The sequence below is a fragment of the Schistocerca nitens genome, chromosome 11, assembly GCF_023898315.1.
Source record: "Schistocerca nitens isolate TAMUIC-IGC-003100 chromosome 11, iqSchNite1.1, whole genome shotgun sequence".
NCBI lineage: Eukaryota > Metazoa > Arthropoda > Insecta > Orthoptera > Acrididae > Schistocerca > Schistocerca nitens.
In genome coordinates, this window is record NC_064624.1 from 200418894 (window position 1) to 200446814 (window position 27921).

Genomic DNA, 27921 nt, shown 5'->3' on the forward strand with positions numbered 1-27921 from the left:
AATTTTTCTGATAATCCTCTATTTTTCTGTATAGTTCCACACACTCGAATTTTCTTTTCAAGCAACTTCTCTGCAAATTCTACACTGTCATAATAATTATCCACGTAGAGGTGGTGCCACTTTCCACAAGAAGGTGACAATAGTTCCATCACTGTTTTTGCTAAGGGTTGTCCCGCGCCGGAATATACACTCCTGGAAATGGAAAAAAGAACACATTGACACCGGTGTGTCAGACCCACCATACTTGATCCGGACACTGCGAGAGGGCTGTACAAGCAATGATCACACGCACGGCACAGCGGACACACCAGGAACCGCGGTGTTGGCCGTCGAATGGCGCTAGCTGCGCAGCATTTGTGCACCGCCGCCGTCAGTGTCAGCCGTCAGTTTGCCGTGGCACACGGAGCTCCATCGCAGTCTTTAACACTGGTAGCATGCCGCGACAGTGTGGACGTGAACCGTATGTGCAGTTGACGGACTTTGAGCAAGGGCGTATAGTGGGCATGCGGGAGGCCGGGTGGACGTACCGCCGAATTGCTCAACACGTGGGGCGTGAGGTCTCCACAGTACATCGATGTTGTCGCCGGTGGTCGGCGGAAGGTGCACGTGCCCGTCGACCTGGGACCGGACCGCAGCGACGCACGGATGCACGCCAAGACCGTAGGATCCTACGCAGTGCCGTAGGGGACCGCACCGCCACTTCCCAGCAAATTAGGGACACTGTTGCTCCTGGGGTATCGGCGAGGACCATTCGCAACCGTCTCTGTGAAGCTGGGCTACGGTCCCGCACACCGTTAGGCCGTCTTCCGCTCACGCCCCAACATCGTGCAGCCCGCCTCCAGTGGTGTCGCGACAGGCGTGAATGGAGGGACGAATGGAGACGTGTCGTCTTCAGCGATGAGAGTCGCTTCTGCCTCGGTGCCAATGATGGTCGTATGCGTGTTTGGCGCCGTGCAGGTGAGCGCCACAATCAGGACTGCATACGACCGAGGCACACAGGGCCAACACCCGGCATCGTGGTGTGGGGAGCGATCTCCTACACTGGCCGTACACCACTGGTGATCGTCGAGGGGACACTGAATAGTGCACGGTACATCCAAACCGTCATCGAACCCATTGTTCTACCATTCCTAGACCGGCAAGGGAATGTGCTGTTCCAACAGGACAATCCACGTCCGCATATATCCCGTGCCACCCGACGTGCTCTAGAAGGTGTAAGTCAACTACCCTGGCCAGCAAGATCTCCGGATCTGTCCCCCATTGAGCATGTTTGGGACTGGATGAAGCGTCGTCTCACGCGGTCTGCACGTCCAGCACGAACGCTGGTCCAACTGAGGCGCCAGGTGGAAATGGCATGGCAAGCCGTTCCACAGGACTACATCCAGCATCTCTACGATCGTCTCCATGGGAGAATAGCAGCCTGCATTGCTGCAAAAGGTGGATATACACTGTACTAGTGCCGACATTGTGCATGCTCTGTTGCCTGTGTCTATGTGCCTGTGGTTCTGTCAGTGTGATCATGTGATGTATCTGACCCCAGGAATGTGTCAATAAAGTTTCCCCTTCCTGGGACAATGAATTCACGGTGTTCTTATTTCAATTTCCAGGAGTGTGTAACTTATTGTTACCTAAACAAAGCAACAGAATGCGAAAGATACTAAAGTGCTTGTAGTGGTTAATAAAAAAAAAAGAGAAGAAAAATAAGAGAGAAGAAAAGAGCTTGAAAATGTGGAAGAAATCGTGAATAAAAAGGGGGTTTTAAAATCGTAAATGACCGTGCAAAAAGGAAAGAATGAAATGCAAATCGGACTTCGTATTACAGAAAAGCTATAGTTGGGGTGGTCCTTGTGGCGTTTTTGAGCAAAAGTTAAACCAATTTCCACTACAAAAGTTACTGAAAAGAAACAGAGAATAACAGAATGTAACTGACAGGGGGAAGTGGCGTAGATGAGAGATCATCCTTTACCAGGTTAACTTGTCTTCTTTCGGGCGGCGTCCAGGTCTTCAAAAATCTCCTTCATTTCTGCGTGAAAAGTCTGCTCCGAAATCTTGCAATAGTCCAGGAATCACTAATTTATACCAATTAAAATCATCTTGATACTGTATGCAAATTAATTTACTTTGCTACTTCCATCCTCCGAATTTCTAATCAACTTCCACAACATGTCTACACAATAAAATCAGATCAAGATTAGCTAATAAGTTTTTTTTAACGTCGTCATCAGATCACGTCTGCCTTACAAAAAAGGTTACAATTTTGGTATTTTCTCTGCCGTAGAGCGCTCATACCGGTGCGACAGAATATTTTTATCTGACGGAACGAGTGTAGCGCGGCGAAATTCAAAGTCCCGCTACGTGCTGTCACCGGCCACTGCGCGGTACTACGCACACGACACCACTGCGGTGTCGCCGGACGGCAAAGTGTTAACAGAGATATACAGGGTGATTCAAAAAGAATACCACAACTTTAGGAATTTAAAACTCTGCAACGACAAAAGGCAGAGCTAAGCATTATCTGTCGGCGAATTAAGGCAGCTATAAAGTTTCATTTAGTTGTACATTTGTTCGCTTGAGGCGCTCTTGACTAGGCGTCAGCGTCAGTTGATGCTAAGATGGCGACCGCTCAACGGAAAGCTTTTTGTGTTATCGAGTACGGCAGAAATGAATCGACGACAGTTGTTCAGCGTGCATTTCGAACGAAGTATGGTGTTAAACCTCCTAATAGGTGGTGTATTAAACGTTGGTATAAACAGTTTACAGAGAATGGGTGTTTGTGCAAAGGGAAAAGTTCTGGACGGCCGAGAACGAGTGATGAAAATGTAGCATGCATCCAGCAAGCATTTGTTCGCAGCCCAGGAAAATCGACTCGCAGAGCTAGCAGAGAGCTGCAAATTCCACAATCGACTGTATGGAGAGTCCTACGAAAAAGGTTAGTTATGAAACCTTATCGTCTGAAATTGTTCGAGCACTGCGTGCAGCTGATAAGATTAAAAGAATCGATTTCTGTGATTTTATCCTTGCTCAAATGGAAACAGATGAATCTTTCGTTTCAAAGATTGTGTTTAGTGATGAAGCAACTTTCCACACTAACGGGAAAGTCAACCGTCACAATGTCTGTATATGGGGCACTGAGAATCCACGGGAAACAACTCAGTATGAACGTGACTCGCCTAAGGTGAACGTTTTCTGTGCCAATAAAGTTTTTGGTCCCTTTTTCTTCGAAGGTGCTACTGTAACTGGACTACAGTATCTGGAGATTTTAGAGAATTGGCTGTTCCCTCAGCTCGAACAAGAAGCACAACAATTCATATTTCAGCAGGATGGAGCGCCACCACATTGGCACTTATCTGTCCGTAACTACCTGAACGTCAACTACCCGAGGCGACGGATCGGCCGCCAGGCAGCCCGTGACAGAGGACTTCATCACTGGCCTCCAAGAAGCCCTGATCTTACCCCCTGCGATTTTTTCTTATGGGGGTATGTTAAGGATATGGTGTTTCGGCCACCTCTCCCAGCCACCATTGATGATTTGAAACGAGAAATAACAGCAGCTATCCAAACTGTTACGCCTGATATGCTACAGAGAGTGTGGAACGAGTTGGAGTATCGGGTTGATATTGCTCGAGTGTCTGGAGGGGGCAACATCTCTGAACTTGTTTTTGAGTGAAAAAAAACCTTTTTAAATACTCTTTGTAATGATGTATAACAGAAGGTTGTATTATGTTTCTTTCATTAAATACACATTTTTAAAGTTGTGGTATTCTTTTTGAATCACCCTGTATGTCGACATTGGAGTTGTTTCCGAGGATATGGTAACCTTACGGGGTACTGGCGTGGCTCGTACCTGGCGCAGTGCAGCGAGGTGACAGTTTTCTCGCAGGGCGCTAAAGGTGTGGTGATCGCCTTCGGACCCCTGCGGACTGGCCGCTTCGTGGACTGCTTCCAGCGGAAGTTGGCACTCGCGAACCTCTCCTTGTATTTCCAGTCTGCAACCAGAAAACACAGTAATCAGTCACTGTGCACGTCATGCGAGTACACAGCGGGACAATCACAGTCACTGAACATAAAATAGTGTAGATCGGTGAAATCTTCCGAGTTATTAGTCGAGTCGTGGCCCTGTGTTACCAAAACGTCCACATCAGTTTCCTACTCGTACGAGGGTGGTTTTGAAAGTTCTCAGAATCACCACGAGAGATCAGCACTAGCGCAACGAGTTGCAACATGTGCCACGTCAGCGCTCTCGGAAGAGAGCTGTGGCGTTGACGTGGCTCTGTGGTCGTTCCCGCATAGTGACTTGCACACAGTTTTAATCTGCCAGGAAGTTTCATATCAGTGCACTCTCCGCTGTAGAGTGAAAATTTTATTCTAGAAACATCCCCCAGGCTGTGGCTAAGCCACGTCTCCGCAATATCCTTTCTTCCAGAAGTGCTAGTTCTGCAAGCTTCGCAGGATAGCTTCTCTGAAGTTTGGAAGGTAGGAGACGAGGTACTGGCGGAATTAAGGCTGTGAGGACGGGGCGTGAGTCATGCTTGGGTAGCTAAGTTGGTAGAGCACTTGCCCACGAAAGGCAATGGTCCCGAGTTCGAATCTCGGTCCGGCACACAGTTTTAATCTGCCACGAAGTTTCAGTGTTTACGTACTTCATACAGATAGGTACAAAAGCAAAGGACATTCCTGTCGATTTCCAGAATACACTCGGGGACTCTGCTCTTTCGTATTGAACTGTTGCCAAGTGGACAAACGAATTTAAATTTGGTAGGGAGATCTTAGATGATGATCCGCGCAGTGGTCGGCCAATATGTGTCACTGCTCCAGAAATCATTGCAAAAGTGCACAAAATGGTCACGGAGGATCGCCGATTGAAAGTGCGTGAAACTTCTCGTACTTGCCAGATGTCATCTGAAAGGGTATATCACATTTTAACTGCAGAATTAGAAAGGAAAAACATTTCTGCAAGATGGATGCCGCGACTCTTGGCACTGAATCAAAAATTCAAGAGAATTCACATATCGGAACAACGTTTGGCCCGTTTCAGAAGAAACGAATAAGATTTTCTGTGGCGGTTTGTGACCACAGATGGAACTTTTGTGCACTTCTATACCCCCAGAGACAGAACAACAGTCAAAGCGGTGGAAAGATGCCGACACTCTGCCACCAAAGAAAGGAAAGACAATTCCTTCGGCGGGTAAGGTCTTGCCATCAGTGTTCTGGGATGCGAAGGGGGTTCTGTTTGTAGATTATCTCCCCACTGGGCAAACAATTACTGGAGAATACTATGCTATCCTCCTGGACAAATTGCAACAAAAGGTACGCAAAAAAAGGCCAGGTTTAGCCAAGAGGAATGTCATCTTCCATCAGGACAATGCACGCTCGCGCACACGTGCCGTGCCGTGCCGTGGCAAAATTACGCCAACTAAGGTACGAACTGTTGCCACAACCGCCTTATTCACCTGATACGGCTCCGTCAGACTTCCATCTCTTCCCAAAACTGAAAATTTTTCTCGGTGGATGAAGATTCGCTTCAAACAAAGAACTGATAGCCGGAGTTAACAATTATTTTCCAGGCCTGGAGGAAACTTATTTTTGAGATGGGATCAAGGCACCAAAACATCGTTGGACCGAGTGCATTAATCTACAAAGAGACTACATTGAAAAATAAAAAGTTTCAGTGACGTAAGTATTTTTTTTTTTTTTTTCTATTCCGTTCCGAGAACTTTCCAAACCACCCTTGTATCTGATGAGAAGAAAACAGTCTTGTTTGAAATTGCTGTTTATTTATTCACCAATGACACACATTTCATGTCACTGATGAATAAATAAACAGTAATTTCAACATCACAACCAAGACTGTTTTCTTCTCATCATCCTAAATACTGGTTACAGTTTCATCACACTATACAGTGGAAAACATTTTTATTATTTTTCTTTTTAAGCAGTGAGAGAGTAGGAAAAGAGGAGGTGACGCCACGTCACGTCGTGTCACCCCGGCACTTGTCGCACGACTTACTGAGCATCCAGAAGCAGCAGCACTCGCCCTTGCGGTTGCCGTCCTCCCGCGGCACTTTGACGAAGTACTTGCCGAGCGACAGGATGTTGCGGATCGATTTTTGCCAGGCCTTCTTGTTGCGCTCGTAGTAGGGGAAGTGGCTCACGATGTAGGCGTAAATCTCAGTCACAGTCGCCCTCCTGCCAGACAGACAAAAGCACAGGGCTAAGTCCACACCGTACAAAGCAGACCGTGAGTCTGAACAAAGGGCAGAGGCTACTTTTTGGCACCTTTACTACTGATGTCCAAAAATTGCCCTCACCTCTCTTCACACTTTGTGCACTGACAGAAAAAAATTGTCTTAACACCAAGAAATCGTGTAGAGTAAAGAAATTTCACGAAAACATTAGTGTAGGTAACATATTTAAGAGGCTCCGGAATGCCCTATACTTGCAATGTTAAAATAACGCTTATAAATTACATCCTTCCTCACAAAGTATTTGAGGTAGGAAGTTGAACTTTTTACACATTATTTATTGGAATATGGGCTACAACTTAACACAGGGATTTTACAAAATTTTAGTTCAGTTATTAAAGATGATTTTTTTTCAATCGTAATGAAAATTCACAACATTTTTTTGCAATTTTTTATTTATATATTCAAAAATATACAGTTTTTTGGAAAAAGGCTGTGTTAAATTATGCAGAAGGTACTGTCTAACATTTACTGAAAGTTTGAAACAAATATGTTTGGAAGATCCTTAGAAAACATGTAATTAGTATGAGAAAATAAAAGTTTTGGGAATCGAGCGACAAAGATTGGATTAACTTTTTAGTGCATTCCAGGTCCATAGGATGGATTATCTTCATCCTCTGCAAACTCCTCCTCCAGCTTCCTCTTGTTCCTCCTCCTGTTTACTCTTGCTTGTATTTCTAGACTCTTTACAGCCCTGTCTGCAGCCCGAAGGCGTTCCTTGTCTAAAGCGAGCATCGCTCGTTGTTGTGTTCGTAGATTTTGCTACCATTTTCTTCAGTTGCAGTTACTGCAACACTGTTCCAAAAGGTGGTCATGTATGAACACTTATCACATTTCAGTTGTATTTCACTAGCAAGTCCTACGTGCTTTATTATGGAGAGTTCCAGACCAACTTCACTACAATGAATACATCTTACACAGTTTGAAAAAATTCCTTTGAGAACCGACATATCAAATATTTCGTTCACATCCGATTCGCCCATAAAGCATTCATAGTTTTCACTCATTGAACCGAGCTTCTTCTGTGAAGTATTTTCTTTCCCACTTTGACTGCTATGGGCAGGTGTACTTGAGAGGTTAGGTTCACTCACTTGGTTATCGTCTTTATTGTTTACAGTAATAACACATACCTTTGGCTTTCCAACATTTCTCCTTTTCTTAAAAGCCTTCAGAGGATTTCTAATAACTTTACTTTTACTCATTATTATACTTCAACAAAACCGAGACTCAAGAAACAGAATTAATTACGAATATTTTCGAGATAACGACAGAGTAAATAAACACGAAACAATCGACAATAACACCAGCGATATATATTGAACCATCACAGGTTAGCCACAACACATACTTTATCTCACATCACTAAAATGTACCTGATGAACACGGACGTTAATAATAACACCATTTGACAGTAGTTTAACAGCGCCACAGTGGGTCACGCCCATGTAGAACACATTTCAAAAAAAAATTTAAAAATAGTTGTAGTCTTCGGAATTGAATAAATTATATATCTATTAAAAGGTAATAGTCTGCAGATTCAGAAAACGCAAAAAAGTAAAAATTGAACTTTTCATGATTTTGAGCCTTTCCGGAGCCCCTTAACACTAAGAAATCATGTAGAGTAAAGAAATTTCATGAAAACATTTGTCTAGGTAACATATTTAAGTGATTAACACTGCAACATCACAGGTTAAAGTAAGCGTGAGATAAGCCACTGCAAATGTGAAAAGCTGGCACATTAATAACCGCTGTATCTGCCAGAATGTTGACTGCAAGCATGAAAATGTGCTCGAATTCCGTTATAAAGGTGCAGAAGTCAGTTTGTGGGGTGGAGTTCAATCCCTGTTGCACACGGTTGGTCAATGTAGGGACAGTTAATGCTCACTGCGGATGACATTAAAGTTAGACCTGAGTTTCTCCTGGCGTATAAAACTTTTCAAATAACTTCCGGGAATTCAGCCAGGTAACACTTTCAGCGACCGCTAATATTTTGGCGGGAGAACACCCCGCCATTTTCAAGGCAAACTGCAACGGACAGGCGGCGTACGTGCAAATTTAAAACCTCGGATCTCGGACTGAATCAGGAAAGGTAACACACACACTGAACACTAGTGCCACCAAAGATGACCAAAGTGAGAGCTGAAACTTCCTGGCAGATTAAAACTGTGTGCCCGACCGAGACTCGAACTCGGGACCTTTGCCTTTCGCGGGCAAGTGCTCTACCAACTGAGCTACTGAAGCAGGAAGCAGGAAGTTTCATATCAGCGCACACTCCGCTGCAGAGTGAAAATCTCATTCTGGAAACATCCCCCAGGCTGTGGCTAAGCCATGTCTCCGCAATATCCTTTCTTTCAGGAGTGCTAGTTCTGCAAGGTTCGCAGGAGAGCTTCTGTAAAGTTTGGAAGGTAGGAGACGAGGTACTGGCAGAAGTAAAGCTGTGAGGACGGGGCGTGAGTCGTGCTTGGGTAGCTCAGTCGGTAGAGCACTTGCCCGCGAAAGGCAAAGGTCCCGAGTTCGAGCCTCGGTCGGGCACACAGTTTTAATCTGCCAGGAAGTTTCATATCAGCGCACACTCAGCTGCAGAGTGAAAATCTCATTCTGGAAAGTGAGAGCTATCGATAGTGAGACTATGAATTCGCAGGTGAGGTAGCGTCGATTCTGTCCCTCTCTCTCTTTCAGCATGTGTTGACATCCACTTACTTTTTATTTAATGACCAGTATTACGAGCAGACAGATGGAGTTGCGATGGGTAGTCTGTTTTCTGTGATCGCAAATTTGTTTATGGAAGACTTCGAGGAACGTGCATTGGAGTCGGCGCCTTTAAAACCCGCCTGTTTCTTTAGATACGTTGACGATACCTTCGTTGTTTGGCCTCATGGTAGGGAGAATTTGAATGCCTCTCTGCAACATCTGAACTCGATCCACCCGAACATTTATTTTACAATGGAGGTGGAAGAGGATGGTTGCCTTCCCTTTCTCGACGTGTTGGTTAGGAGGAAGGATGGTGGATCATTGGGACGTGCAGTCTACAGGAAACGTACTCACACCGACTTGTACTTACAAGCTAATAGTTGTCACCATCCGGCTCAGCATGAAGGGGTACTTCGTACACAGGGCACATGTCGTATCTGACGCTGAGACTTTGCCAGCTGAGCTGTCCCATCCTGAAGTTTTGTCAAAATGGTTATAGTGATAGACAGATTGAACGTGCGTTGCGCTATCGACCAACTGTACATCGGGTGATTGATAATTAGGAGTCAACACCTAAGTCTACTGCCTTTTTGCCTTACGTAGGAAACACGTCCAATAAGATCGGTCGTATTTTACGGAAATACGATGTGAGATGTGTTTTCCGACCTCCATCTAAAATTAGAGCACTTTTGAGTTCCGTTAAGGATGATGTTGGACTGCGCAAGGCGGGTGTATATCGCACTCCTTGTAGCTGCGGCGTGGCATGTATTACAAAATTGTTAAGGCTTTCGTGGCCACTTTTTGACAAACTGCCTATTGGCTTCTGTCTCGGGCTCTTCGGCCGACGCTCATCTAATGATTTTTCTGACGTGTGGTACAGGTACGTCGATGATACTTTCGTGGTGTGGAGCCATGGTGAAGAACAGCTCGGTGACTTCCTAAGGCACTTGAACAGCCTCCATGCCAACATAACATTTACCATGGAAGTAGAAAAGGACAAGAAACTGCCATTTCTAGATGTGCTGGTCACAAGGGACGGCGAAAACCTGGGACACAGCGTGTATCGAAAGCCGACACACACGGACCGATACCTGCACAAACTGTCAAACCACCACCCGAGCCACAAAAGAGGCATGATTAGTACTCTCGTAATGAGAACAGGACGAATATGTGAGCCGCAACACCTCAAACGAGAAATGCAACACCTGGAAACTGTCCTGAGGAGCAATGGGTACTGCACAAATTATATTAGAAGTGTAACAGAGCCAAACACTCGGCGAAGTAAGGAACCAGAAGAAGAAATGTCGGGTACGGCCTTTCTGCCATACATTCCCAGAGTGACGGACAGAATCGGCCGTATATTGCGCAAACATGGCGTAAAGACGATTTTCAAACCGACAAGGAAGATCAAAGAGTGTCTTAGATCGGCGAAGGAGAAAAGAGACCCACTTGCAATGTCGGGAATATACCGTATACCGTGCACATGCAGAAAAGTTTATGTCGGAATGACTGGACGATCCATCAACACCAGGATCAAAGACCATAAGCGTCATTGCAGGTTGGGGCAGGTGGAGAAATCGACCGTGGCAGAGCACGCACTCAATGAGACCGACCACGTAATAAAATTCGCCGACACGGAAGTTCTGGCTGTAGAGAACCACTATCACACGCGCTTGTTTAGATAAGCTTTAGAAATACAAAAACACGCGAACAGTTTCAACAAGAAAGAGGAAAGCCTTAAGGTAAACGGATCCTGGCTTCCCGTACTGCAGCGAACGACTGTCGCAGGTAGCAAGAGGATAACCGCACCGGAAATGACCGCGGAGAAGCCCTCGGACGTTGGCGCGCCAGGTACATTTAGTCTGCGGCCGCGAGGTCGGCTCCAGTTCACCACCGGCAATGGAGGGTGAAGCTTTGACAATGCCAGCCACTCGTGCTGGCGAAATGTCAGAAAAATCATTAGATGAACGTCGGCCGAAGAGCCCGAGACAGAAGCCAATAGGCAGTGTGGCATGTATTGGTCAAACTATCAGGACCGTGGAGGACAGATGTACTGACCATAAACGGCACACACAATTACAGCAGCCAAGTAGATCTGCTATTGCCGAACATTGCTCGGATACTGGACACCCCATGTTATACAGCAACACCGAGATATTGGCATGCACGTCCAGCTATTGGGACAGTGTTATTAGGGAGGCAGTTGAGATTAAATTAGCGAGCAACCGCGTTAACAGGGATAGAGGTTTCTGTTTAAACTCTGTTTGGAATCCGGCTCTCTCCCTTGTCAAAAAACAGAGGGACAGAGTCAATGTTACCTAAACTGCGAATCCGTAGTCTCACTACCGATAGCTCTGACTTTGGTCATCTTTGGTGGCGCTAGTGTTCAGTGTGTGTGTTATCTTTCCCGCTTCTGTCCGAGAACCGAGGTTTTAAATTTGCACGTACGCCGCCTGTCCGTTGCAGTTTGCCTCGAAAATGGCGGGGTGTTCTCCCGCCGAAATATCGGCGGTCACTGAAAGTGTTACCTGGCTGAATTCCCGGAAGTTATTTGAAAGACACTAAAGTTGTCATCCGACGATGTCCCGTACGTGCTCGATTGGAAACAGATCTGGTGACTGTGGACGCCAAGGCTACATGTCGAGACACTATGCACGATGTTTGGTTATGACGGTGGTATGTGGTTGTGCGTGATCCTGTTGGAAAACATCCCCTGGAATGCTGTTCGTAAATGGCAGCACAGCAGGTCGAATCACCAGACTGACGCACAATTGAGTCAATAATTAAAGCACTGAAGACTAAGGACTCTTGTGGATATGGTGTAGTGCCTAGCAGAATATTTAAGTACTGTGCTGCACATGTTAGCCCTGTACTTAGCCATATTCATAATTTTTCCTTTAAGAATGGCCAGTTTCCTGAATGATAACAGTATTCAGTAGTAAATCCGCTTTATGAAAAGGGAAAAGGGGATAATGTAGACAATTTTAGACCTATTTCTATGCCATCAGTGTTTGATACAGTTATTGAAAAGGCTGTGTATGTATGGATAACTAATCATTTTATATCACATAATTTGCTATCCGCAGAAATGTTGGAACACGTGAGGCAATAGTAATCTTACGACTTATCTTAGAAGAAAGGTTAAGGAAAGGCAAACCTACGCTTCTAGCATTTGTAGACTTAGAGAAAGCTTTTGACAATGTTAACTGGAATACTCTCTTTCAAATTCTGAAGGTTGTAGGGGTAAAATACAGGGAGTGAAAGGCTATTTACAATTTGTACAGAAACCAGATGGCAGTTATAAGTGTCGAGGGGCATGAAAGGGAAGCACTGGCTGGGAAAGGAGTGAGACAGGGTTGTAGCCTCTCCCCGATGTTATTCAATCTGTATATTGAGCAAGAAGTAAACGAAACAAAAGAAAAATTCGGAGTAGGTATTAAAATTCATGGAGAAGAAGTAAAAACTTTGAGGTTCGCCGATGACATTGTAATTCTGTCAGAGACAGCAAAGGACTTGGAAGAGCAGTTGAACGGAATGGACAGTGTCTTGAAAGGAGGATATAAGATGAACATCAACAAAAGCAAAACGAGGATAATGGAATGTAGTCAAATTAAATCGGGTGATGCTGAGGGAATTAGATTAGGAAATGAGACACTTAAAGTAGTAAAGGAGTTTTGCTATTTAGGGAGTAAAATAACTGATGATGGTCGAAGTAGACAGGATATAAAATGTAGACTGGCAATGGCAAGGAAATCGTTTCTCAAGAAGAGAAATTTGTTAACATCGAGTATAGACTTAAGTGTCAGGAAGTCGTTTCTGAAAGTATTTGTATGGAGTGTAGCCACGTATGGAAGTGAAACATGGACGATAACTAGTTTGGACAAGAAGAGAATAGAAGCTTTCGAAATGTGGTGCTACAGAAGAATGCTGAAGATTAGATGGGTGGATCACATAACTAATGAGGAGGTGTTGAATAGGATTGGGGAGAAGAGAAGTTTGTGGCACAACTTGACTAGAAGAAGGGATCGGTTGGTAGGACATGTTTTGAAGCATCAAAGGATCACAAATTTAGCATTGGAGGGCAGCGTGGAGGGTAAAAATCGCAGAGGGAGACCGAGAGATGAATATACTAAGCAGATTCAGAAGGATGTAGGTTGCAGTAGGTACTGGGAGATGAAGAAGCTTGCACAGGACAGAGCAGCATGGAGAGCTGCATCAAACCAGTCTCAGGGCTGAAGACCACAACAACAAATTTGCTATCAAATATACAGTTCGGCTTAATTGTCATTTAACAAGTGAAAATGGTATATTCTCTTTTATCTGTGAGGTACTAGATGGATTAAACAAAAGGTTTCAAATGCTAGGCACATTTTTTGATTTAACTAAGGCGTTTGATTGTGTTGATCACAAAATATTGCTCCAGAAGTAGGACCAGTATGGAATACAAGAAACAGCTCTCACACAACTGGTTCACCTCTTATTTTAACAAAAAGCAGCAAAAGGTCATTATTCACAGTGTTGAGAATGGCTGTGATGTGAGGTCTGAGTGGCATACAGTCAAGTGGGTGGTGACCCAGGGATCAGTGTTGGGGCCACTCCTGTTCCTTATTCATATAAATGATATCCACTCTAGTATCACAGGAAATTCTAAAATATTTCTCTTTGCTGATGGTAGTAGCTTGGTAGTAAAGGATGTTGTGTGCAAAATTTGCTCTGTTTCAAATAGTGCAGTTCATGACATAAGTTCATGGCTTGTAAAAAAAAATAAACTGACGCTAAAACACAGTGAGACTCAGTTTTTACAGTTTCTGAGACACAATTCAACAAAACCTGACATTTCAATTTCACAGAATGGGCATATGATTAGGGAAACTAAACAGTTAAAATTTCTAAGTATTCAGATAGATAGTAAACTGTCGTGGAAAGTCCACATTGAGGATCTTGTTCGAAGACTTAATGCTGCCATTTTTACTACTCGAACGGTATCTGAAGTGAGTCATCGTTCAACATGAAAATTCATCTACTGTGCCGATTTTCATTTGCTTATGTCGTATGGTATTATATTTTGTGTCGTACTTGTAAAGGCACATGTTCTAGCAGCGCAGGTAGAGTATCCCATATGAAATCGTGATAACGTGCTCCATTGAGCGTAGGTGGAAGAACGTGGAGCACAATCGGGACATCACCAACAATGCCTGCCCAAACGTTCACAGAAAATCTGTGTTGATGACGTGATTGCACAATTGCATGCGGATTCTCGTCAGCCCACACATGTTGATGTGAAAATTTTCAATTTGACCATCAGAATCTAGGAAGTACAGTACATACTGACGAAACTAAAATGAGCTCTAACATGGAAATTAAGCGTTTCCGGACACATGTCCACATAACATCTTTTCTTTATTTGTGTGTGAGGAATGTTTCCTGAAAGTCTGGCCGTACCTTTTTGTAACCCTGTATATTTATCTTGTTTTTCATATATATTTGATGTTGTAGTGCATTTTTTGTTTGTCCTGTAATAGAGAGATAAAAGTTGTTTTCTAGACGTAATATGTAACTGGAAATTATTTCTTTTTTGTAAGTAGATAAATATGTTTAGAGTTTATTGACTGTGGAAAGCTTTCATTTTTTTAATTTTTTTTTTTTATCGTTTACTGCAATAAGTTTGGTAGAAAATAGTTGTGTAAAGATATATGTAATTTACTTTGATGTTGTATGAACTGTGGGCGAGAGTATTGAGAGAGAGCAATATCGATAGTCGATCCGACAAAGCGGGGGTGTGTTGTTGAGTAGCTAGAGAGGCGGACACATGTTTTACTGTGGGAGTCGTGACTTTTACGAGCTGGTAAAGACTGAGTTTAGTGGCAAGCGATGTACGTTTTTAATGACTGTTTTATACCAGGACGTGATATGATAATAGTGAGTGTAGAAACTGGGCGAAGTAATTTCTGAGACTGTGCCGTGAGACGAAGTAACTATGACAATGCAACCGAGAATGGACGGTATTGTAGCTCTGTGTCTGTGAATTGAACTGCGCTTGTATTTTGACTGTGTTTTCGTACACTCAAGTACTGTGGACTTACGTATTTATTCATGTTTCGATGAACTACAGGATGCCTACAATCAGTAACAGTCATTCTGAACGTATGCGAACTGTCTATTGTCTGTGAGTACATTTCCGCCCAGGACGGTTTTTCGCGATCGCGGCACTCGTAATGCGAATTCTGTAGAAAGGCAATTCGTAGTCGGCAAGTTTTATAAACTGCATGTGGCATAAGTAAACTTAAATTGCGTGCGCCAGAAACATTAAAACTGTGCACATACGGACATCTGTAACAACAATTACATCGACCAGCCTGTGGCCTGAGAAATGCCACTGTAATCAGATGTGCAGCTTAATGAATACCACCACCCGCCCGATTACGAGGAAAACATCATCAGCTGCAATCACACGACCGTGGGAGCAGATCTCAGCCTTTAACCAGGACCAGCCAGCTGCCGTCGACATCGCGACCGTCGTCACAAGAGAAGATTTAAGAGCAGCGCTCTCCTCTCAAAGGCTCAAAATTATTGCAAACTATTTTAATTAGTAATTTCTTTTCCTTTTGGCTGACATTCACATAACGTGTTGTTGTTGTTGTGGTCTTCAGTCCTGATAATGGTTTGATGCAGCTCTCCATGCTACTCTATCCTGTGCAAGCTTCTTCATCTCCCAGTACCTACTGCAACCTACATCCTCCTGAATCTGCTTAGTGTATTCATCTCTTGGTCTCCCTCTACGATTTTTAACCTCCACACTGCCCTCCAATGCTAAATTTGTGATCCCTTGATGCCTCAAAACATGTCCTACCAACCGATCCCTTCTTCTAGTCAAGTTGTGCCACAAACTTCTTTTCTCCCCAATCCTATTCAATACCTCCTCATTAGTTACGTGATCTACCCACCTTATCTTCAGCATTCTTCTGTAGCACCACATTTCGAAATCTTCTATTCTCTTCTTGTCCAAACTGGTTATCGTCCATGTTTCACTTCCATACATGGCTACACTCCATACAAATACTTTCAGAAACGACTTCCTGACACTTAAATCTATACTCGATGTTAACAAATTTCTCTTCTTCAGAAACGCTTTCCTTCCCATTGCCAGTCTACATTTTATATCCTCTCTGACCATCATCAGTTATTTTACTCCCTAAATAGCAAAACTCCTTTACTACTTTAAGTGTCTCATTTCCTGATCTAATTCCCTCAGCATCACCCAACTTAATTTGACTACATTCCATTATCCTCGTTTTGCTTTTGTTGATGTTCATCTTATATCCTCCTTTCAAGACACTGTCCATTCCGTACAACTGCTCTTCCAAGTCCTTTCTTATCTCTGACAGAATTACAATGTCATCGGCGAACCTCAAAGTTTTTACTTCTTCTCCATGAATTTTAATACCTACTCCAAATTTTTCTTTTGTTTCCTTTACTGCTTGCTCAATATACAGATTGAATAACATCGGGGAGAGGCTACAACCCTGTCTCACTCCTTTCCCAACCACTGCTTCCCTTTCATGCCCCTCGACTCTTATAACTGCCATCTGGTTTCTGTACAAATTGTATTTTACCCCTGCCACCTTCAGAATTTGAAAGAGAGTATTCCAGTTAACGTTGTCAAAAGCTTTCTCTAAGTCTACAAATGCTAGAAACGTAGGTTTGCCTTTTCTTAATCTTTCTTCTAAGATAAGTCGTAAGGTTAGTATTGCCTCACGTGTTCCAACATTTCTACGGAATCCAAACTGATCTTCCCAGAGGTCCGCTTCTACCAGTTTTTCCATTCGTCTGTAAAGAATTCGCGTTAGTATTTTGCAGCTGTGACTTATTAAACTGATAGTTCGGTAATTTTCACATCTGTCAACACCTGCTTTCTTTGGGATTGGAATTATTATATTCTTCTTGTTCTTCTTGAAGTCTGTGGGTATTTCGCCTGTCTCATACATCTTGCTCACCAGATGGTAGAGTTTTGTAATGACTGGCTCTCCCAAGGCCACCAGTAGTTCTAATGGAATGTTGTCTACTCCTGGGCCCTTGTTTCGACTCAGGTCTTTCAGTGCTCTGTCAAACAATTCACGCAGTATCTTATCTCCCATTTCATCTTCATCTACATCCTCTTCCATTTCCATAATAAAAGTGTTATCCACGAAGTGGTGTGTTCTATGTAGACATTGTTGACTTTCTTTAGCAGTAGCCATTTCCCCCTTTTAATTATTTCCATTTTTTTTACATTTTAAATCCGCTGCCGCTGCATGTATATTTTTTATAACTTTTGGAGGGTATGTGTCTAAATTGGTGTGGCGTAACATTTTACCAGAAGTATTGTAATGTTTTGCTACTGGGACAAGTGCGCCCGCCATCAATTTCTTAAACGTTGACCCATGACAGTGAAGCTCGCTTGCTACTGGTGCTAACATTCTCTAGTGGGTAATTCAAAGGTGGGTTGCTGTCAAACCACATGGGTTGTGATTACTTTGAATGAGAGTCATGTAAAATTGTGGGTTCATCACTCAACTTTGGTATCCTTTTGTTTATTGATGTTAGAAGCAAACTTTTTTTAATTTTTATTTAATATGTTTATTGTATGCTAAACTGGGATAAATGCACAGTCAGATATTGTGTTGGGAAGTAAAATTTGGAGAAATATTTACTTAGATACGAGTTGTTTTTGACTGCATTAGTTAACACGGTACTTTTTGGGTATTTTGGCGATACTTACAAGGGAACCTCCCCATCGCACCCCCCTCAGATTTAGTTATAAGTTGGCACAGTGGATAGGCCTTGAAAAACTGCACACATATCAATCGAGAAAACAGGAAGAAGTTGTGTAGAACTGTGAAAAAAACAAGCAAAATATACAAACTGAGTAGTCCATGCCAACATAGGCAACATCAAGGACAGTGTCAGCTCAGGAGCGCCGTGGTCCCGCAGTTAGCGTGAACAGCTGCGACACGAGAGGTCCTCGGTTCAAGTCTTCCCTCGAGTGAAAAGTTTACTTTCTTTATTTTCGCAAAGTTATGATCTGTCGGTTCGTTCATTGACTTCTCTGTTCACTGTAATGAGTTTAGTGTCTCTGTTTTGCGACCGCACTGCAAAACTGTGCGATTAGTAGACGAAAGGATGTTCCACTCCAATGGGAATCGAAAACATTTGATCGCAAGGTCATAGGTGAACCGATTCCTCCACTGGAAAACATGTCTGATATATTCTATACAACACTTGTGATGGCATGTGCGTCACATGACAGGAATATGTTGTCGACCCACCTAATTTGTACACTTGGCGAATGGGTAAAAAGATTCTTCTACGTTTTGACTAGAAGAAGGGATCGGTTGGTAGGACATGTTCTGAGGCGTCAAGGGATCACCAATTCAGTACTGGAGGACAGCGTGGAGGGTAAAAATTGTAGAGGGAGACCAAGAGATGAATACACTAAGCAGATTCAGAAGGATGTAGGCTGCAGTAGGTACTGGGAGATGAAGAAGCTTTCACAGGATAGAGTAGCATGGAGAGCTGCATCAAACCAGTCTCAGGACTGAAGACAACAACAACAACAACAACAACATTTGTTAGATAGTATGGGAAGTACCAAACTACAGTGGCATGTATTAAGAACATGGAGTGTGTTTTCATTAAAACAGGGCTTAACAACTGGCCGGTTTTGAGCGCGAGTACTCGCGTCTGCTCAGGCACGTGCTCGCGAGCAGGTGCAAGGTCGCGGAGTAGGGAGGGAGGGGAAATGCGCGCGCACGTTTGAATGTAATCTCGCGTTCTTAGCAGATTTAACTAGCCATCTGAATGCTTTGAACATTTTACTACAAGGTAAAGATCTGCTAATTACTCATTTCATAGATCGAATACGAGCTTTTAAAATGAAATTGACACTTTGGGTGTGTCAGCTGGAAACAGGAAACCTAGCTCATTTTCCTAAATTATCATCCATGCAAGATGTTCACAAAGACTGTGAACGTTATTCACATTGTTTAGTTGATCAGCGCTTTCGAGATCTGACAGCACTAGACAGTGATTTTGATCTGTTCTCTCCATATTCAGCGAATATTTAAAAGATTCGTCCTGAGTTGCAGCAAGAAATTATTGACCTGCAGTGTGACAGAGAATACAGAGACAACTTTCAGAACAAGAAAAACATTTTGGAATTCTACAGACACTTCCCTCAGGATAGATTTCCTCGTTTGCACAAACTGGCGGCTACAATAATATCAATGTTCAGTTCCACTTATGTTTGTGAACAACTGTTCTCTGCAATGAAATGTAACAGGACGCGCTTGAGAAACCAATTGTCTGATCGAAATTTAAACTGCATGCTGCGCCTACAATGCACAAGAACAATTACTCCGAACATAGACGCAATTGTGAAGGGCAAAAAGTACAAGATAACCGAGAATCCCACACTTCAGTGACACCTTTTATTGTGTAACAGTTCACAAATTAATGCAAATGTAGAGGCATACACTAAGCTAATAAAATTATGTGGCACGTGTACATTCTCCTTTATTTGTTTCATTTGTCGCAGTAATAATTCGTGAGTGATATCCCTGCAGGTGGCCGCGGATTTACATCGACTGGCGGCAGCTGTTGTGCGCCCCACGTGACTCTCCCCACTCTCCGCTCTGGTCCGGTAGTGGGGGTAGCGTGCTCGCGCTGCTCCGTGCTCGCGCCTTGCTGCTCACAGCTTGCTCCGCGAGCACGTATGTTGTGAAGCCCTGCATTAAAGAGTTGTAGCAGTACGAACCTCTGCGGTGAATCCGCTATGGCCATAGCGATGAGCTTCGCGTAGCAGATCGGCGGCTTCGTGTCGACAGTACGGGCCGAGCCGGTATCGCCGAAAAGCCGCTCTTCGTCCACCCCACCAGTAGCACTGCCCGTGGCGGTTCCCCCAGAGCCGTCACCGGTGGCAGTGCGGCCAGATGCAGAGGTCGGAACAGTGGCGGCTTCCGCCAGTTTCGTCTCGTCCCACGTCCGGTTCTCACCGCCGCGTCGGCCACGGCCAGAGCCAGATTGTGACGAGTCGAGGGCGGCCCGTCCGGTGCCGCCGACCTCAGAAACCGACGAGCCGGCCGGGGTCGAGGTGGCGGTGCTGTGCGACAAAGATGCTAATTAATGATTAAAGATTTGAGGTGCTCTGTAGTAGATAAAGCAACGCATTCAGACCTAATGTGGAGAGTGTTCTGCCTGTTTACATATCTCCGTATTTGAATACGCACGCCTATACCATTTTGTTTCACGTCCGAGTGTACATATGCAGAGTGAAGTGACGAATGAAAATTTGCACTAAGGACGGGATTCTAATGATGGTCTCTCGCTCACTAGGCAGGTGCGATAACCACTACAGTGCATTCGCACGACTGCAAGGACTTTCCTAGCACACTGAACAGACAAGTGCATACAGAGTTTGTTCCGCATACCTTAAGTGCTAACAAATTTTTATTCAAGGTTAGATAGAGCAGCAATCAGTCGTAGAATTGTTGTTGTTGTTGTTGTTGTTGTGGTCTTCAGTCCTGGGACTGGTTTGATGCAGCTCTCCATGCTACCCTATCCTGTGCAAGTCTCTTCATCTCCCAGTACCTACTGCAACCTACATCCTTCTGAATCTGCTTAGTGTATTTATCCCTTAGTCTCCCTGTACGATTTTTACCCTCCATGCTGCCCTCCAATACTAAATTGGTGATCCCTTGAAGCCTCAGAACATGTCCTACCAACCGATCCCTTCTTCTGCTCAAGTTGTGCCACAAACTTCTTTTCTCCCCAATCCTATTCAATACTTCCTCATTAGTTATGTGATCTACCCATCTAATCTTCAGCATTCTTCTGTAGCACCACATTTCGAAAGCTTCTATTCTCTTCTTGTCCAAACTATTTATCGTCCACGTTTCACTTCCATACATGGCTACACTCCATACGAATACTTTCAGAAATGACTTCCTGACACTTAAATCTATACTCGATGTTAACAAATTTCTCTTCTTCAGAAACGCCTTCCTTGCCATTGCCAGTCTACATTTTATATCCTCTCTACTTCGACCATCATCAGTTATTTTGCTCCCCAAATAGCAAAACTCGCAGAATTAAGTTGCTTTAATATGACATTTATAGTCACAACGCACATCAGATTTCGACCTGTGTCAGGTCATTATCAAAGCTAAAACAAATACAACAGTATATATTGTAATGTGATTTACAAAAGTTATAAGTCCATCATATCGTAGTGTTTTAATGTTAACATTACATACCAGTGCGGAATTGTAGCAGTTGTTCGTGCTCAAGTGAATGTTTACACAGTTCAACCATTACTGTCGTAAAATTATTTGTTGGTTTCGCAGTACACATTGGTTTTGCGTATGGCGCCCTCTATGAGCTGCGCCTGAAGTTTACAGTTTTGACGACTTTTTTTTTAAATATTTATGTTGTATAGTAACTAACAAGGGAACATCCCCATCGCACCCCCCTCAGATTTAGTTGCAAGTTGGCACAGTGGATAGGCCTTGAAAAACTGAACACAGATCGATCGAAAAAACAGGAAGAAGTTGTGTGGAACTACGAAAAAATAAGCAAAATATACAAACTGGGTCGTCCATGCGTAAGATAGGCAACATTAAGGGCAATGTGAGGCGAGGAGCGCCGTGGTCCCGTGGTATAACTAAATCTGAGGGGGGTGCGATGGGGATGTTCCCTTGTAAGTAGTAACATGAAATTATTACGTAAAATTACAATTCTTTTTCTCATGTCTGTAATGTGCTAGATGTTTAAAACTACTATAGCACGTAACAGTGACAGTTCACGCCTCATGAGCTAAAATTAATTATAAAACTTATATGGCTACATTAAGTTAAGTACGTTATAGGAAGTATTGCATATTTTGTCGTGTTGGGACCTGTCTTAACTTAATTAGTTGTTACTTGACTAAAGATGTAACGTGAACTTTATTTACAAAATGCACTTTGTTGGCACTAGTAGCGCTTGTAAGCGTCATTTCAATACGCCTACGACTGATTGCTGCTCTATCTAACCCAATATAACCACAGTCGTTGCATGCACCCACCCCATGGAGGGCAACCTGATGAATTTTTATTCAGTCTGCATACAAACATCACAGATGTCTGAGACTTGAAAAGATGTCTGGGACCATACGGTTTCATTTGAGTATAGTACCTACACTCGGGTTTCAATTAGGAACTACCATTTTGTTCAGTCCTGAAGTGCTGGACCGATAGAGTCGGAGAGCCTCTGTAATGCTGTTCACGTTTGAGGGGAATACTAAGTGGGGTGAGGCACGCTAGGGCAGTCCGTGCAGCTCTGCAAATCCACTGTGCCAGGGTGGCGTAGCAGTCGGCGCATCTGCCCAGTCAGCAGGAGACACGGGTTCGAATCCCGGCCTAGGTACTACTTTCCGTTTGTTACTTCAGTCTGCATGTACAGGGTGGTCCATTGATAGTGACCGGGCCACATATTTCACGAAATAAGCATCAAACAAAAAAACTACAAAGAACGAAACTCGTCTAGCTTGAAGGGGGAAAACAGATGGCGCTATGGTTGGCCCGCTGCCATATGTCAAACCGATATTAACTGCATTTTTTAAAATAGAAACCCTAATTTTTTTTTACATATTCGTGTAGTGCATAAAGAAATGTGAATGTTTTAGCTGGACCACTTTTCTCACTTCGTGATAGATGGCACTGTAATAGCCACAAACGTATAAGTACGCGGTATCACGTAACATTCCGCCAGTGCGGACGGTATTTGCTTCGTGGTACATTACCCGTGTTAAAATGGACCGTTTACCAATTGCGGGAAAGGTCGATATCGTGTTGATGTATGGCTATTGTGATCAAAATGCCCAACGGGCGTGTGCTATGTATGCTGCTCGGTATCCTGGACGACATCATCCAAGTGTCCGGACCGTTCGCCGGATAGTTACGTTATTTAAGGAAACAGGAAGCGTTCAGCCACACGTGAAACGTCCACCACGACCTGCAACAAATGATGATGCGCAAGTAGGTGTTTTAGCTGCTGTCGCGGCTAATCCGCACATCAGTAGCAGACAAATTGCGCGAGAATCGGGAATCTCAAAAACGTCGGTGTTGAGAATGCTACGTCAACATTGATTGCACCTGTACTATATTTCGATGCACCTACAATTGCATGGCGACGACTTTGAACGTCGTGTACAGTTCTGCCACTGGGCACAAGAGAAATTACGGGACAGTGACAGATTTTTTGCACGCATTCTATTTAGCGACGAAGTCATTCACTTACAGTGGTAACGTAATCCGGCATAATATGCACTATTGGGAAACGGAAAATCGACGACGGCTGCGACAAGTTGAACATCAGCGACCTTGGCGGGTTAATGTATGGCGCATCATTATGGGAGGAAGGATAATTGGCGACCATTTTATCGATGGCAATCTAAATGGTGCAATGTATGCTGATTTCCAATGTAATGTTCTACCAATGTTACAACAAGATGTTTCACTGGATGATAGAATGGCGATGTACTTCCAACATGATGGGTGTCCGGCACATAGGTCGCATGCGGTTGAAGCGGTACTGAATAGCATGTTTCATGACAGGTGGATTGGTCGTTGAAGCACCATACCGCACGTTCACCAGATCTGACGTCCCCGGATTTCTTTCTGTGGGGAAAGTTGAAGGATATTTGCTATGGTGATCCACCGACAACGCCTGACAACATGCGTCAGTGGATTGTCAATGCATGTGCGAACATTACGGAAGGCGAACTACTCGCTGTTGAGAGGAATGTCGTTACACGTATTGCCAAATGCACTGAGGTTGACGGACATAATTTTGAGTATTTATTTCATTAATGTGGTATTAACAGGAAATCATGCAGTAACAGCATGCGCTCTCAGAAATGATAAGTTGACAAAGGTACATGTATCACATTGGAACAACGTACCTACATTCTGCATTTTAATTTAAAAAACCTACCTGTAACCAAGTGTTCGTCAAAGATCGTGAGCCATATGTTTGTGACTATTACAGCGCCATCTATCACAAAGCGAAAAAAGTGGTGCAACTAAAACATTCATATTTTTTACGTACTACACGAATACGTAATAAAAAATGGGGGTTCCTATTTAGAAAAACGCAGTTGATATCTGTTTAACCTATGGCAGCGCCATCTAGCAGGCCAACCATAGCGCCACCTGGTTTCCTCCTTCAAGCTAGACGACTTTCGTTCTTTGTAGTTTTTTCGTTTGACGCTTATTTCGCGAGATATTTGGCCCTGTCACGATCAATGGACCACCCTGTATACATCACAAATCTTTGAGAACTGAAAAGATTGCTGGGACCATATAATTTCATTTGGTCTTAACCCTATGGAGTGAGAGAGTACGAAGAATTATAATGAATTTTAGATTAATAAAAATGTGAGATGACACATACGACGTGTGGCTAGAAAAAAACCGGACTAGTACTGGTGAAACAATAAAACGAATGCAATAATGCTGAAAGTCGCGTGGCCTGTCACGTGACTCTCGCTCCGCCTACTGCTCGAGTTTCATCTGCCTCCTGCACTCAGTCTGCCCGTGGCGTCTGTTTTAAGTAGTTGACGTTTTGTCTGTGCGTCGGAAAATGTTGAGTGTACACAAAGAACAGCGTGTTAACATCAAATTTTGTTTCAAACTAGGAAAATCTGCAAGTGAAACGTTTGTAATGTTACAACAAGTGTACGGCGATGATTGTTTATCGCGAACACAAGTGTTTGAGTGGTTTAAACGATTTAAAGATGGCCGCGAAGACACCAGTGATGACACTCGCACTGGCAGACCATTGTCAGCAAAAACTGATGCAAACATTGAAACAATCGGTAAACTTGTTCCTTGTCAACTCCTGTTAACTCAGACACTGCTCTGATTGTTAAACGGCGATCTTGTCGAACAAGTTTACCGATTTTTTTCAATGTTTGCATCAGTTTTTGCTGACAATGGTCTGCCAGTGCGAGTGTCATCACTGGTGTCTTCGCGGGCATCTTTAAATCGTTTAAACCACTCAAACACTTGTGTTCGCGATAAACAATCATCGCCGTACACTTGTTGTAACTAGTTTGAAACAAAATTTGATGTTAACACGCTGTTCTTTCTGTACACTCGACATTTTCCGACGCACAGACAAAACGTCAACTACTTAAAACAGACGCCACGGGCAGACTGAGTGCAGGAGGCAGATGAAACTCGAGCAGTAGGCGGAGCGAGAGTCACGTGACAGGCCACGCGACTTTCAGCCTTATTGCATTCGTTTTATTGTTTCACCAGTACTAGTCCGGTTTTTTTCTAGCCACACCTCGTAGGTTTTGGAGAGTCCAGTCACATTATAAGGTACCGTGCAGTCCTCGTACCCAGTGCAGAGCGGATGGGACGGTCGCGTCTCGGCGCCGCCTACGGCAGCGCCGCCTGCGGTCTCCGGCAGCTGCCGGTATTCTGACGGGCTCGTGTAGGGTGTGTCGTGTTGCCGGCGGTGGTGTTCGCGGCGGCCGAGGTGCGGATGCAAAAGGCGCGTGGGCACCGCCACCACGAGACCCCTGCAGTTCGGTCTCTTCACGTGCCGGCAGCAGAATTTGCCATTCTCGAACATCTCGCCACACTGCGGGTCTGCAAATGGCAAACGTAGGAACTGTACAGTGGGCAGGTAGTTTGACCGTACACAGAGATACTCATCTCCGTTGTAACGTCTCTTAGCAAAAGACATATTATGAAATAAAGAGAAAACATTGTGTGTCATGTTTTGTTCTTGTATCAAATTATGTTCTGTTTTTTTTATTTATTTATTTCAGATAATATCTGTGTCGGCGAGTACTGAAACCGCCACAGACGATACTTATTAAATATCAAACAAAGATGAGAATGTGTGACTACTATAAATACAGTACTCTCCGCCAGACACCTCAGTGTGACTCGAGGGACTATATATACACTACTGGCCATTAAAATTGCTACACCACGAAGATGACGTGCTACAGACGCGAAATTTAACCGACAGGAAGAAGATGCTGTGATATGCAAATTACACTCCTGGAAATTGAAATAAGAACACCGTGAATTCATTGTCCCAGGAAGGGGAAACTTTATTGACACATTCTTGGGGTCAGATACATCACATGATCACACTGACAGAACCACAGGCACATAGACACAGGCAACAGAGCATGCACAATGTCGGCACTAGTACAGTGTATATCCACCTTTCGCAGCAATGCAGGCTGCTATTCTCCCATGGAGACGATCGTAGAGATGCTGGATGTAGTCCTGTGGAACGGCTTGCCATGCCATTTCCACCTGGTGCCTCAGTTGGACCAGCGTTCGTGCTGGACGTGCAGACCGCGTGAGACGACGCTTCATCTAGTCCCAAACATGCTCAATGGGGGACAGATCCGGAGATCTTGCTGGCCAGGGTAGTTGACTTACACCTTCTAGAGCACGTTTGGTGGCACGGGATACATGCGGACGTGCATTGTCCTGTTGCAACAGCAAGTTCCCTTGCCGGTCTAGGAATGGTAGAACGATGGGTTCGATGACGGTTTGGATGTACCGTGCACTATTCAGTGTCCCCTCGACGATCACCAGTGGTGTACGGCCAGTGTAGGAGATCGCTCCCCACACCGTGATGCCGGGTGTTGGCCCTGTGTGCCTCGGTCGTATGCAGTCCTGATTGTGGCGCTCACCTGCACGGCGCCAAACACGCATACGACCATCATTGGCACCGAGGCAGAAGCGACTCTCATCGCTGAAGACGACACGTCTCCATTCGTCCCTCCATTCACGCCTGTCGCGACACCACTGGAGGCGGGCTGCACGATGTTGGGGCGTGAGCGGAAGACGGCCTAACGGTGTGCGGGACCGTAGCCCAGCTTCATGGAGACGGTTGCGAATGGTCCTCGCCGATACCCCAGGAGCAACAGTGTCCCTAATTTGCTGGGAAGTGGCGGTGCGGTCCCCTACGGCACTGCGTAGGATCCTACGGTCTTGGCGTGCATCCGTGCGTCGCTGCGGTCCGGTCCTAGGTCGACGGGCACGTGCACCTTCCGCCGACCACTGGCGACAACATCGATGTACTGTGGAGACCTCACGCCCCACGTGTTGAGCAATTCGGCGGTACGTGCACCCGGCCTCCCGCATGTCCACTATACGCCCTCGCTCAAAGTCCGTCAACTGCACATACGGTTCACGTCCACGCTGTCGCGGCATGCTACCAGTGTTAAAGACTGCGATGGAGCTCCGTATGCCACGGCAAACTGGCTGACACTGACGGCGGCGGTGCACAAATGCTGCGCAGCTAGCGCCATTCGACGGCCAACACCGCGGTTCCTGGTGTGTCCGCTGTGCCGTGCGTGTGATCATTGCTTGTACAGCCCTCTCGCAGTGTCCGGAGCAAGTATGGTGGGTCTGACACACCGGTGTCAATGTCTTCTTTTTTCCATTTCCAGGAGTGTAATACAGAACGAACATTAATTTCTCTGTCGTCTTCTTGGAGTTACGTGAGTAGGACAGCCTGTGACAGTATAGTGTATGCTAGCGTAGCATTCTTTTGTCAAGATTGAGAGAAGTACGCCATTACGTACTCATTGTAAAGGTGTGTAATAATTAACATATTTAAATGTTTTGAATAGAGTTACTTAGTGAAACCTTGCACTATGATTTGTAATAAGCTTGCCCGGTATATTATCCCATCCCTTTAAGACATTTTCAGTTATTTAAATATTATTCGTGGTGCAGAGCTGCGCTACGAACGAACGAGCCGCTGCCGCGGCGCATTCAAACTACATTAAATGAAATCTATCATACCGCAAAGAAGCGGGAAGGTAATAGTGAAATAAAATTATTTCTTTCAGCTTTCGGACTTGCAGAGCAGAGCAGCAGATTTTATGATGTGTTTTGCAGGTTGACGCGGGCTGCTGATAATATATTAC

The 27921-nt window shown here is 44.4% G+C and overlaps 1 protein-coding gene across 1 annotated transcript in view; it reads right to left on the reverse strand.

Annotated features, from left to right (window-relative positions):
• Nucleotides 1-27921, reverse strand: part of LOC126212776 (uncharacterized) — a 153446-nt gene that overhangs the window by 49372 nt on the left and 76153 nt on the right. The window contains exons 6-9 of the mRNA XM_049940181.1: nt 25338-25606; nt 19726-20086; nt 6008-6186; nt 3845-3986 (exon numbers count right to left, since the gene is read on the reverse strand). Coding sequence (XP_049796138.1) covers nt 3845-3986; nt 6008-6186; nt 19726-20086; nt 25338-25606 — 951 coding nt within the window. The remainder of the gene's footprint in view (nt 1-3844; nt 3987-6007; nt 6187-19725; nt 20087-25337; nt 25607-27921) is intronic.